Source organism: Hippopotamus amphibius, chromosome 4, assembly GCF_030028045.1.
Source record: "Hippopotamus amphibius kiboko isolate mHipAmp2 chromosome 4, mHipAmp2.hap2, whole genome shotgun sequence".
NCBI lineage: Eukaryota > Metazoa > Chordata > Mammalia > Artiodactyla > Hippopotamidae > Hippopotamus > Hippopotamus amphibius.
This window is the reverse complement of record NC_080189.1, coordinates 120,054,130-120,066,434: the sequence shown is the minus strand read 5'-3', so window position 1 is coordinate 120,066,434 and position 12,305 is coordinate 120,054,130. Positions and strand designations below refer to the sequence as shown.

The 12,305-nt window shown below is 32.4% G+C and overlaps 1 protein-coding gene across 1 annotated transcript in view; it reads left to right on the top strand.

Annotated features, from left to right (window-relative positions):
• The window catches only part of CCDC7 (coiled-coil domain containing 7), a 239,592-nt gene that overhangs the window by 4,890 nt on the left and 222,397 nt on the right, over positions 1 to 12,305 (top strand). The window contains exons 3-6 of the mRNA XM_057731790.1: positions 432 to 515; positions 5,128 to 5,148; positions 5,432 to 5,464; positions 7,005 to 7,171. Coding sequence (XP_057587773.1) covers positions 432 to 515; positions 5,128 to 5,148; positions 5,432 to 5,464; positions 7,005 to 7,171 — 305 coding nt within the window. The remainder of the gene's footprint in view (positions 1 to 431; positions 516 to 5,127; positions 5,149 to 5,431; positions 5,465 to 7,004; positions 7,172 to 12,305) is intronic.

The following is a 12,305-nucleotide window of genomic DNA, read 5'->3' as shown; positions in this document are numbered from 1 at the left end:
AAATTTTCTATTGCTCATTAAGTAAGGGTAAAACCTCTTGGCAAGTATACTTATAATCAGACGTCACAGTTAGCATTCATTTTTTAACACAAAGCATGATTTAAGGCATACTTAAGTGTATACTTTTTTTGCTGCCCCTAAATTTCAGGAGTCTAAGGGTGGAATGCTTGATTTTCTACACCTGTGTGCAGGAGAATGAGAAGAGAGACATAACTGGGTATATGTCATTTTTGGGCCACTCCCCAGAATGTACTTTCTTTCTGGGAGAATATGCTGGTGTGACATTTGGAACATGGTTTCTTGTTTTATGCGTTTCAAGGAACAGAAATTACATACACAAAACTATTTTCAAAAGTAGTTAAATATACTAAAATATAGATGGATATGTATATGAATAATGAAATAAAAGTAACTTTCTGTTCTTTCATAAGGTTGCAGATGATCTGAATTCATTCTTGGTATGTTGTTCACAATTTGCAGCTCAGTTAGAAGCAGCAGCTAAGGAAGAACGTAATGTATGTATTCTGTGTAAACTGCCAAGTATGAAACATTACTTAAAATGTATCAATTTTAAGTTACTAATAATATTAATAATAAAATGATATAAACTGATATAATTACTAATTAAATTACTATTAGCTATTATTAATAATCATTTTAGTAATAAAATATGTAAAGTTATATTGGTTGGTTGATCTCGAATATGATAATCCAGTCAGCAGTATTGGTCTAGATATAGTGCCTTAAGTAGTTATAAATAGCATTGGAAAGCATTATTTATCGTAGCATTTATATCTGACTTTTCCTTTATGTACAACATTGACTGGGTCATTAGTATTTTCATATGTTGTATTTATATTTTACTGTGTTTTTTAAATAAGTGCATTTATATTACAGAAGTAATGGCATAACTAACCAAAATTTAAAAATAAAGACATACAAAAAGAAAATAAAATTCATCATAATCCTATTTCCCTGAGATAACTATTGTTAACATATTTTTGTTTACCTTCCTATTTTTCCATAGTTATACACGTTATTCTTTAGAAATTAAATAGTACCATATATATTATTTGGTAATACATTTTCTTATTTTGTGAATTTTGAAAAATAACATTCATTGTGTTTTAGCTGATTTTGAAAGTGTTAGTCTGGAAGGTTCGCAGAAGTGTGAAAAGTATATATAAAAATTTATGTGCAGTGTTACTCTAACATATAAGCATCAGTAACATTATAGACTTTCTCGTGTTTTGCTATGTGTATATATATACACATGTATATTTATATACACATTGTTTCCAATTTTTTAATTGTAAAATAAACATAAAGTATACTATCTTAAGCATTTTTAAGTGTATAGTTCAGTGGTATTAAGTACATTTATATTGTGTAACCATCACTACCTTCCTTTATAGAACTCTTTTCATCTTGCAAACCTGAAACTGTATGCATTAAACAGTAACTTCCTGTGACTCCCTCTGTTTGGCCCTCAGTAATCACCATTCTGTTCTCAGTTACTATGAGGGGTTGTTTTTGTTGTTGGTTGTTTGTTTTGGTTTCATGTATAAGTGGGGTCATGCAATATTTTTCTTTCTGTGTCTGGCTTCACTTCCTGTATTGTCTTACAGACTCATCAGTGTTGTCACAAATGGCAGGATTTCATTCTCTTCTTAATGCCTGAATAATATTCCATTTTGTATGTATATCACAATTTTTTTATCCATTCATCCATTGATGGACACTTAGGCAGTTTATGTATCTTGACATTTGGCACAATAGTGAATAATGCTGCAAAGACCATGGGAGCGCATGTCTTTTTGAGATACTAGTTTTTTTTTCCTTAGGATATATGCCTGAAAGTGGGATTGCTTAGATTATACGGTACTTATATTTTTATTTTTTTTAGGAACCTACATACTGTTTTCCATAGTTGCTATTATCAGTTTACATTCCCACCAGTAGTGCATGAGGGTTCCCTCTCTCCACATCCTTGTCAGTGTTTATTTTCTCTTGTCTTTTTGTTAATACACATTTTCATAGGTGTGAAGTGATATCTCATGTGATTTTGATTTGCATTTCCCTGATGATTAATGATGCTGAACACTGTTTCATGTACCTGTTGGTCGTTTGTATGTTTTGTTTGGAAAAATGTCTATTCATGTTTCTATTTCTTTACCTATTTTAAAATCAGGTTCTTTGTTTTTTTGCTATTGAGTTATATGAGTTCCTTATATATTCTAGATATCAATCCTTTATACAGTAATATATATGGCTTACAAATATTTTCTCCCATTCCATAGATTGCCTTTTCATTTCATTAATTGTTTCTTTGTGGTACAGAGAGTTTTTAGTTTGATGTGGACACATTTGTTTATTTTTGCTTTTGTTAAGCTAGGGCTTTAGGTGTCATGTCCAAGAAATCATTACCAAACCCAGTTTCCTGAAGCTTTTCCCCTGTGTTTTCTTTAAATAATTTTAAATTATTTTCATTTTAAAAATTTTAGATGTAATTGACATATAACACTGTATTAGTTTTATGTGTACCAGTGTATCTTTATGACAGTGCAGCACTTAGTTACTGTTGCTGTAGTATATCTTGAAATGAGGAAGTTTGAGGCCTGTGACTTTTTGATATTTCAAGATTTTTCGGTCCCTTAAGATTCCTTATGTTTGTTAGTAATTTTTCCTATTTCTGCAAAAAATGCCATTGGCACTTTGATAGGGATTCCGTTATCTTTTTTAATGCTATAGTAAATTGGATTATTTTTTAAATTTTCTTTTTGGATTGGTCATTGTTAACATATACAAATGCAGCTGACTTTTGAGTGTTGATTTTTGTGTCCTGCAGCTTTGCTAAATTTGTTCATTAGTTCTAATATTTTTGTCTGTGGAATCTTTAGGGTTTTCTATATATAATATCATTTGCAAGCAAAGATAATTTTACTTCTTTTTTTTTCCAATTTGTATGCCTTTTATGATTTTTTTTTCATTTCTAATTGCTCTATCTAGAACTTCCAGTTATATGTTGAGCAGAGGTGGCAAGAGTGAGCAGCATTGCATTTTTCTTGATCTTAGAGGAAAATCTATCAGTCTTTTCCCATTGAAATGATGTCAGTTTGCAAGTTCATGCATGGATTTTTATGTTCAGTTAGTTTCCTTCTATTCTTAATTTATTGAGTGTTATTATCCTGAAGGAGTGTTACATTTTGTCAAATGCTTTTTTGTCTCTGTTGAGATGATCATGTCATTTTTGTCCATTTTGTTTATATGGTATATTACATTTGACATATTTTTACATATGTTGAACCATCCTTGTGTTCCATATATTAATCCTACTTGGTTATTCTGTATGATCTTTTTAATATGCTTTTGAATTCTGTTTTCTATTATTTTGTTTAGGATTTTTGCAGCAACATTAGTCAGGGATATTGGTCTGTAGTTTCTTTTTCTTGTGTCCTTGTCTGTTTTTGGTATTAGGATCTCATACCCTTCAGGTAATGCTGGAACAGGTTTGGGAGTGTTTCTTCTTTGATTATTTGCAAGAATTTTAGAAGGATTAGTGTTACTTAATTCTTTTTTAAATGTTTTGTAGAGTTCTCCAGCGAAGCCGTCTGGTTCTGGGTTTTTTATTGTTGGGAGGTTTTTGCCTATTGCTTCAGTCTCCTCACTAGTGATATAGCTTTTTTCAGATTTTTTATTTTTTCATTGTTTGGCCTTGGTAGGTTTTATTTTTCTAAGAATTTATCCATTTCTTCTGAGTTATCCAGTAATTTGGCAGATAATTGTTCATAGTAGTCTGTTATAATCTTTTGTCTTTCAGTGGACATCACTGTAACATCTTCTCTTTCATTTCTAATTTTAGTTATTTGTCTTCTCTCTTTTTTTCTCAATCTAGCCAAGGGCTTATGTTACTCTTTTCAAAAAAATAGCTCTTGATTTCATTGATTTTTTTTTTCTAGTCTCTATTTCATGTAACTCTGGTCTAACATTCATTATTTCCTTCCTGTCCATTTTATGTTCAGTTTGTTCCTCTTTTTATTGTTCCTTTAGGTGTAAGTTTAGGTTATTTTGAGAAATTCTTTTTGAATGTAAACATTTACCACTATAAACTTGTGATAGAGTGGGTTTGGTTGTTTTTTGTGGCAAATGTAATCAGTTTAGCATTACATTTTATAAGTGGTTAATATTGATATTTTGGACCTTGTGATGGGTTTTGTGTATTCATTTTCTCTCATCATCTCCCAAACCAGTTCTTTGTATTTCCCATTAAAAAATAAAGTAGTGGTGTAATATTTTATATCTTGATTCTTAGACATTTTAGCATAGCAAAGTTATATTGAGGAAATAATGTTGGTAAGATAATGCTTTTCATTATTGTACTCTCTGCTTTATGAAAAAAATAATGCTCTTCTGAGAGGAATTTAAATTTTATTTCTTACCTATATTTAGAAAATATATTAAATCATATATGTGAATTATTTTGGGTTTTATTTATTTATTTATTGACTGTGTTGGGTCTTCATTGCTGCAGGCAGGCTTTTTCTAGTTGCTGCGAGCGGGAGCTACTCTTCATTGCGGTGCAAAGGCTTCTTATTGCAGTGGCTTCTCTTGTTGTGGAGCACAGGCTCTAGGTGCACGGGCTTCAGTAGTTGCAGTTCGTGGGCTCAGTAGTTGTGGCTCTTGGGCTCTAGAGCACAGGCTCAGTAGTTGTGGCACATGGGCTTAGTTTCTCCACGGCATGTGGGATCTTCCCTGACCAGGGATCGAGCCGCCTGTGCCCCCTACATTGGCAGGCTGATTTTTTTTTTTTTTTTTTTTTTTTTGGCAGGCTGATTCTTAACCACTGTGGCAGCAGGGAAGTCCCATTTGGGGTTTTTTTTTAATATAAATCTATAATGATGGAAAATTCTTTTTGTTTTCTAGAACTAAGTTGTCTATGCAAGATATACTAAAAACTGTCTGTAAATATAAAAATACTGTGATTTGGATTATATATTTATAGTTATATTTTAGTAATTTGTGTATTTTGGTGATTGAAAATTTCAAGAGACTTGAATTAAATATTTTATTATATCACATGTGAGGAATTTTATTTTTAAATGTTTTAATTAAAACTTTATTTTCCAGATTTTGGAATCTCTTTTTAAGGTATGTTCACATATTATCTACTAAAATTTAATATATAAATACATATAAGTGAAAAAGAGTTTTCTAAGTTTTGAGGAAGTAAAAACTCCCAAACTTGCTGTTATATATATTTAAAAATGTTATGTTTCAGTTATGTGTTGCATCAGCCCCATTCTGAACCCTAGGATAAAATGATGTTTGGTGCAAGACTAATATTTGATACACACATACACATGTACTCACTTATTCCACTGAAGAAATTAACTTGTCAATATTATTTCCTTTCTGTTCCTTTTTTTTAAAGTGGTTTCAGCAGCAGGTTAATCAGATGGAAGAGGTAGGTACAGCATTTCTTGTTAATGAAATTAATATTTTGTCTCATCTGAAAACCAATATAAGATATAAATTTAAAATTTTTAATAGCCACTGGTTATAATCTTTTGAGTTAGGTAGGAAGGAATAAAGAGGTAGAACAAAATGCTTCTTAGTGATGTATATACAATATTCCTGCATGTACCTGGTTTACTCTGAATTTGACCCGTTCTTTCTACTAAAATTGAAAATTGGCAATTTAATAATTATTCTTTCCATAATTTACATAAAATAGTAAATAAGTGACAAGAGAAAACTTATCAACTTAAAAGTTTCTCCTGTATTTAAAAAATCATGTATAATATGATATATGCTTGCTCATAAAATTATATATTGGTTTTCTTTAATGTTATTTTAATGATATTTTTATACTTATATTTTCACGTGCTTTTCCACCAATTTAAGAAATACTGGTCTCTATCCTGAGAGGCTTTAAATTCTATTTTGGAAAAGATTTTATGTATGCTGTTAATATAGCAGAATGATTTCCAGGATAGCTTTAGGAAGTTAGAGACTTATTCTAGTTCTACCTTGGCTATGTTTGTGGTTTAGTCTGATTAAAGTTCTGGGAGAACCTGCCTGTGGGGAATGATCCATGCCAGGGACCTTGCCAGGAAGCCATCCATGGGGGTGGTGCTGTGGAAACTTGCTGGAGGTGAGTACTAGTAGTTACTCTGTATACTGCCCTAGGATTAAGCAGAGAGAGATGACAGAACTTGGAAGAAAAGCTTCCTCCTCCCTAGTGTCTAGGGCCTCTGCTGACAAAAGTTAACATCATGCTGCTTGTCAAGATAAAAATGTTCCACTACTATAAACAGGACAATGAAGAATGGATTTTAGATGAGAGGCAATAAATCGATCATTGTAGCTGATTGCTATGTCGCTTTTTAGGTTCAGTTTATGATTGGTGTCTTCTTACTTGGGATCTTTCCTTTATCGACAGGGTATTCATACATCTCCTGCTTCCCTTCCACTTGTCCTGCATCCCACAATTTTAGACTTCTAGTACATTGCCCAGTAGTTACTTAATGCTGTTATATCTTAAGCCCATTCCAGGTAGCCATTACTAAAATGAGGTCTCTGTTTTAAATTCCCAGTGTTAGAATTTCTCTTTGCTATGTCCTAAGACTATGGCTTGACTACTTTTTTTTTTTCAGCTTTTTATCCCATCATAAGGATTAGAGTTCTCTTTTAAATATTTTGTATTGCCTTTCACTGATCCTGTTATACTTGTTATTTAAGTTGCTTAAAGTTCTTGTATATTAAAATAATAAACAGAAGATTGGATTTGAGCTTTGACATGTAAAAGACAACACTTAGCTATAATTCTGTTGCTAGGTAATTGCTCATATAAGTATATTTGTAAAATAGTGTGTGATTATAGCTATAGATAGATAAGAATAATACAAAATTTATTTAGATATGATAAATGAAATCATGAAATTTCTTTGAGGTATGGGACCAAAATGAGTATTTCCTAAGTAATGCTAATTTTATTATTCTAGATAAGTAAAGATCAAACTTTTTCAGAAGCAGAATTTCCAGCACCTGATAAAACAGTCAGTTTAAGCATTGCACAAATAGTAAAGCAGGTGCACAGACTTGAAGAACTGAAAAATCGCCTTAAAGAAGGGTCTAAATTCTCTTTCAAAGACATGTTGTCTAAACCCAAGTAAGTAAAATGTAAGAGTTAAAAGAATTAAAAACAGTAAGAGTAGGTTTATATTTAGTAACGAATGTAAGATAATGGTTCAGATTTTATGCTATACATAGAACTTGTAAATCAAATCAGAAGATCTAGTCAGCTTGTTCCTACTTCAAATTTTTAATAGTTTGAAATGGCACTAGACACATGGCTATTAAAATTAAAATTCAATTAAAATTAGTTTAAAAACCAATTCTTTAGTCACACCAGCCTCATTTCAAGTGCTTAGAAGCCACATGTGACTGTTGTTTGAAAGTTCTTTTGGACACTGCTGGCTTTGAAATATCTGGCTTATCAACTCTTCTCTCAGTTTGATTAGGTGGCTTCCATAATATATTTAAGGTATAGTGAAATATTTCATTGTTCAAGAACACCATCATTAAAAATTGCATAGACACAGGGATATGTTCCAAAGAATAAATTAGTACTTGTTAGTTGAGAAAATCCTTTTTTTTTGGTAGGTGGGAGGAAGATTCAAATGAATGATTATAAGAATACTTCCATTATCTGTTGATACTCGTGTTTGATATTTGAGGTTTAGCTGTCTTGAAATTAAATGAATAAATCATCATCATAGAATATCTTCAGTGATTTTTTTGCACTTCTATAGTTATCATTTTTACTTGTGGTGAGAACACTTCAGATCTATTCTTTTAGCAGATTTCAGGTATACAGTACAATGGTATTATGAACAATAAACACCATGCTGTACTTTAGATCTTGAGAACTTACTCAACTTATAACTGAAAGTTTGTACTTTTTGACCAACATTACCCCATCTCTCCAATCCCCTTCATCCCCTGGCAACCACCATTCTACTTTCTGGTTCTAAGAATTTGACTTTTTAACTTCTACGTATAAGTGAAATTCATCTTTCTCTGACTTATTTTGCTTAGTTTAACATCCTCCAGGTTTATCCATATTGTCACAAATGGCTTCATTTCCTTTTTGTTTTGGCTGAATAATGTTATGTGTTTATATATGTATATGTATGTGTGTATATATATATATATACACACACACACACAGAGCACAATTTCTTTATTCATTCATCCATTGACAGAAACATAGGTTGTTTCCATATCTTGGCAGTTGTGAATACTACTGCAATAAACATGTTGAAAGTTTTCATCGGGAAAGGATGTTAACTTTGTCAAATGCTTTTTCTACAACTGTTGAGATGATCATATGGTTTTAATCCTTCATTAGGTTAATAGTGTGTATCTCATATTTTGATTTGCATATGTTGGACCATTGTTATACCCCAGAGATAAATCTCACTTGCTCATGGTATATGATCCTTTTAGTGTGTTGTTGAATTCAGTTTGTTAGCATTTTGTTGAGGACTTTTGCATTTATGTTCATCAGGGATGTTGGATTGTAATTTTCTTTTCTTGTAGTATCTTTAGCTGGCCTTAGTAGCAGGGTAATGCTGGCTTCATAAAATGAGTTTGGGAGTGTTCCCTCCTCTTCAGTTTTTTAGAAGACTTTGAGAAGAATTGGCATTAATCTTTTAAATGTTTCATATGATTCACCTGTGAAACCTTTTGGTCCTGGACTTTTTTTTGTTGGTAGGTTTTTGATCATTGTAACAGTCTCCAAATTAGTTATAGATCTGTTCAGATTTTTTCAGTCTTAATGGTTCAACTTGGTAAGTTGTATGTTTCTAAGAATTTATTAATTTCTTCTAGGTTATACCATTTAATGGTATGTAATGTTGATAGTAATTTCTTATGGCCCTTTTGTACTTTTTATTGAAGTGTAATTGATATAAAATATTATATTAGTTTCAGGTATACAACATAGTGGTTTGACATTTAAATACATTATAAAATGATCACCATGATAAGTCTAGTTACCATCTGTCACCATACACAATTATTATAGTATTACTGACAATATTCTTTATGCTGTATGTTACATCCCATGACTTATTTATTTTGTAACTAGAAGTTTGTGCCACTTAATTCCCTTCACGTTTATTGCCTAATCCCCTATCCACCTCTCTCTGGCAACCACCAGTTTGTTCACTGTATCTATGACTCTGTTTCTGTTTAATTTGCTTTATTCATTTGTTTTGTTTTTTAGATTCTACATATAAGTGAAATCATATGGTATTTGTCTTTCTCTGTCCTACTTATTTCACTTAGCATAATACTCTCTAGATCCATTCATGTTGTTGCAAATGGCAAGATTTCATTGTTTTTTTTTTATGGCTGAGTAATATTTCATTACATATATATGTATATGTATATATATACACACACGTACGTATGCAATATTTTCATATATATATAAAAACATAGAGTTGGCCAAAAAGTTCATTTGGGTTTTCCTGCAACATCTTACAGAAAAATCTGAATGAGCTTTTTGGCCAACCCAATAGATACATACATATATATGTATATATCTCATTTTGTTTGTCCATTCATCTATTGGTGGTTACTTTCATATCTTGGCTATTGTAAATAATGCTGCAATGAACATATGAACATGAGGGGGATATATATTTTTGAATTAATTTTCTCTGGAAAAATACCCAGAAGTGGAATTACTGAATCATATGGCAGTACTGTTTTTAATTTTTTGAGGAACCTCTATACTGTTTTCCATAGTGGCTACATCAGTTTGCATTTCTACCAACAACAGTGCATGAAGGTTCCCTTTTCTCCACACCCTTGACAGCACTTATTATTTTGTCTTTTGGATGATAACCATTCTGAGAGTTGTGAGGTGATTTCTTGCTGTGATTTTCATTTGCATTTCCCTGATGATTAGGCATTGTTGAGCATCTTTTCATGTGCCTGTTGGACATCTGCATGTCTTCTTTGGAAAATGTTTATTCAGGTCCTCTGCCCACTTCTAATTGCATTGTTTGGGTTTTTTTTTTTTTTTTTTTTGCTATTGTATGAGTTCTTTGTATATTTTGAATTTTAGCCTCTTACTAGATATATCATTTGTGAGTGTCTTCTTCTATTCATTGGGTTGCCTTTTTGTTTTGTTGTGCAAAAGCTTTTTTTTTTTTTTTAGTTTGATATAATCCCACATGTTTATTTTTGCTTTTGTTGCCTTTGCCTGAGGAGAGAGATCCAAAAAAATATTACTAAGACCGATGTTAAAGAGTTTACTACCTGTGTTTTCTTCTAGCAGTTTTATGGTTTCATGTTTTACATGTAAGTCTTTAATCCATTTTGAGTTTATTTTTGTATATGGTATAAGATAGTGGTCTAGTTTCATTATTCTTCATGTAGCTGTCCAGTTTTCCCAACACCATTTGTTGAAGAGATCGTCTCTTCCCCATTGTATACTCTTGCATCCTTTGTTGTTGAAAATTGACCGTATAAGCATGGGTTCATTTCTGGGCTTTCTATTCTGTTCCATTGATATATGTGCCAGTTTTTGTGCCAGTACCATACTGTTTTGATTACTGTAGCTTTGTAGAATAGTTGAAATCACTGAGCATGATACTGCCAGCTTTCTCAAAATTTCTTTGGCTTTTCAGATTTTTTGTGTTTCCATACAAATTTTAGAATTAATTGTTCTGTGAAAAATACCATTGGTATCTTGATAGGAATTGCAATGAATTTGTAGATTGCTTTAGGTTATTATGGGCATATTAGCGATATTAATTCTTCCAATCCATGAGAATGGTATATTTTTCCATATGTGTCATCTTTAATTTCTTTCATCACTGTCTTAGTTTTCAGAGTACAGGGCTTTCACCTCCTTAGTTAAATTTATTCTAGGTATTTCATTATTTTTGATGCACTTGCAAATGGGATTGTTTTCTTAATTTCTCTTTCTGATAGAGCTTTATTTGTGCATAGAAATGCAGCAGATTTCTGTATATTAATCTGTATTCTGCAACTTTACTGTATTTATTAGTTCTAATAGTTTCTTGATGGAGTCTTTAGAATTTTCTGTGTATAGTATCATGTCATCTGCAATCAATGACAGTTTTAATTCTTCCTTTGCAGTTTGGATTCCTTTTATTTCTGATTGCTGATGTGTCTGATTGCTGTGGCTAGGACATTCAATACTATGTTGAATAAAAGTGGCTAGAGTGGGCATCCTTGTATTGCTTCTGATCTCAAACTATTCCAAACTTGAAAGAGTCCTGGCAGGAAATAAATGGGAGACCCTTTAGGTCTTTAAAAATTTTTTTTGATTATCACTGAGGAGATACTGGGGAGTTTCGAGCAGAGTGTAACATGATCTGACTTATGTTTCAAAAGGGTCATTCTGACTGCTGTGTTGAAAATTGACTATACAGGGTCAAGAGTAGAAATGGGGAGTCCAGTTGGGAGATTTTTGCAGTAGTCCATGCAAGGGATGATGGTGGTTCAGATCAGGGTAGTGGTTGCAGTGGAGTTGGTAAGCTTTGAGATTTTGGATGTACTTTGAAGGTGAAGTCAGTAAGCTTTCCTGATGGATTGGATGTTGCACGTGAAAGAAAAGACAGTCAAGAATGAGTTCAAGGCTTTTGGCCTGAGCAGCCAGAAGGATGGAATGATATTACCTTCACTGGGGTAGGCTATAGGTGAAACAAGTTTTGAGGAGGAAGATCAGGGATTCTGGTTTGAAGATATTTGAAATTTTGAGTTGTCAGAAATGTTGTTAGGCATATTTGAGTGAGCCATTACATATATGTTTTGACATTAGGGAGAGAGAGGTATGTTGAAAATAGGAATTGGGATGGCATTTACATATGGATGGAACTTTAGGGTAGATATATCATGAAGGGAGTGAGTGTAAATTGAGAAGAGAGGACCAGGGACTGATCCCTGGGGCCCTTCCAACATTAAGAAGTCTTGGACAAAAGGAGGGGCTAGCAAGGGGGAATGAGGAGTGACTTTGTGAGGTAGCAAGAAAACTAGTAGATGTACTGTCCTGAAAGTAAAATGAAGAAGGATGACTATGTGAAGGCACTGCCAGTGATGTCACATGCTGTGAATCAGTGAAGAAGTTTAGGACTAAGAACTGACCAGTGGATTTAGACAGGATGTCACTTTGTTGATCTTGAGAAGAGCAGTTATGAGAAATTTCTGGACAGAGGGCAGTTGGGGACAGTAACTATAGACAACTCTTTGGAGTGTCTATG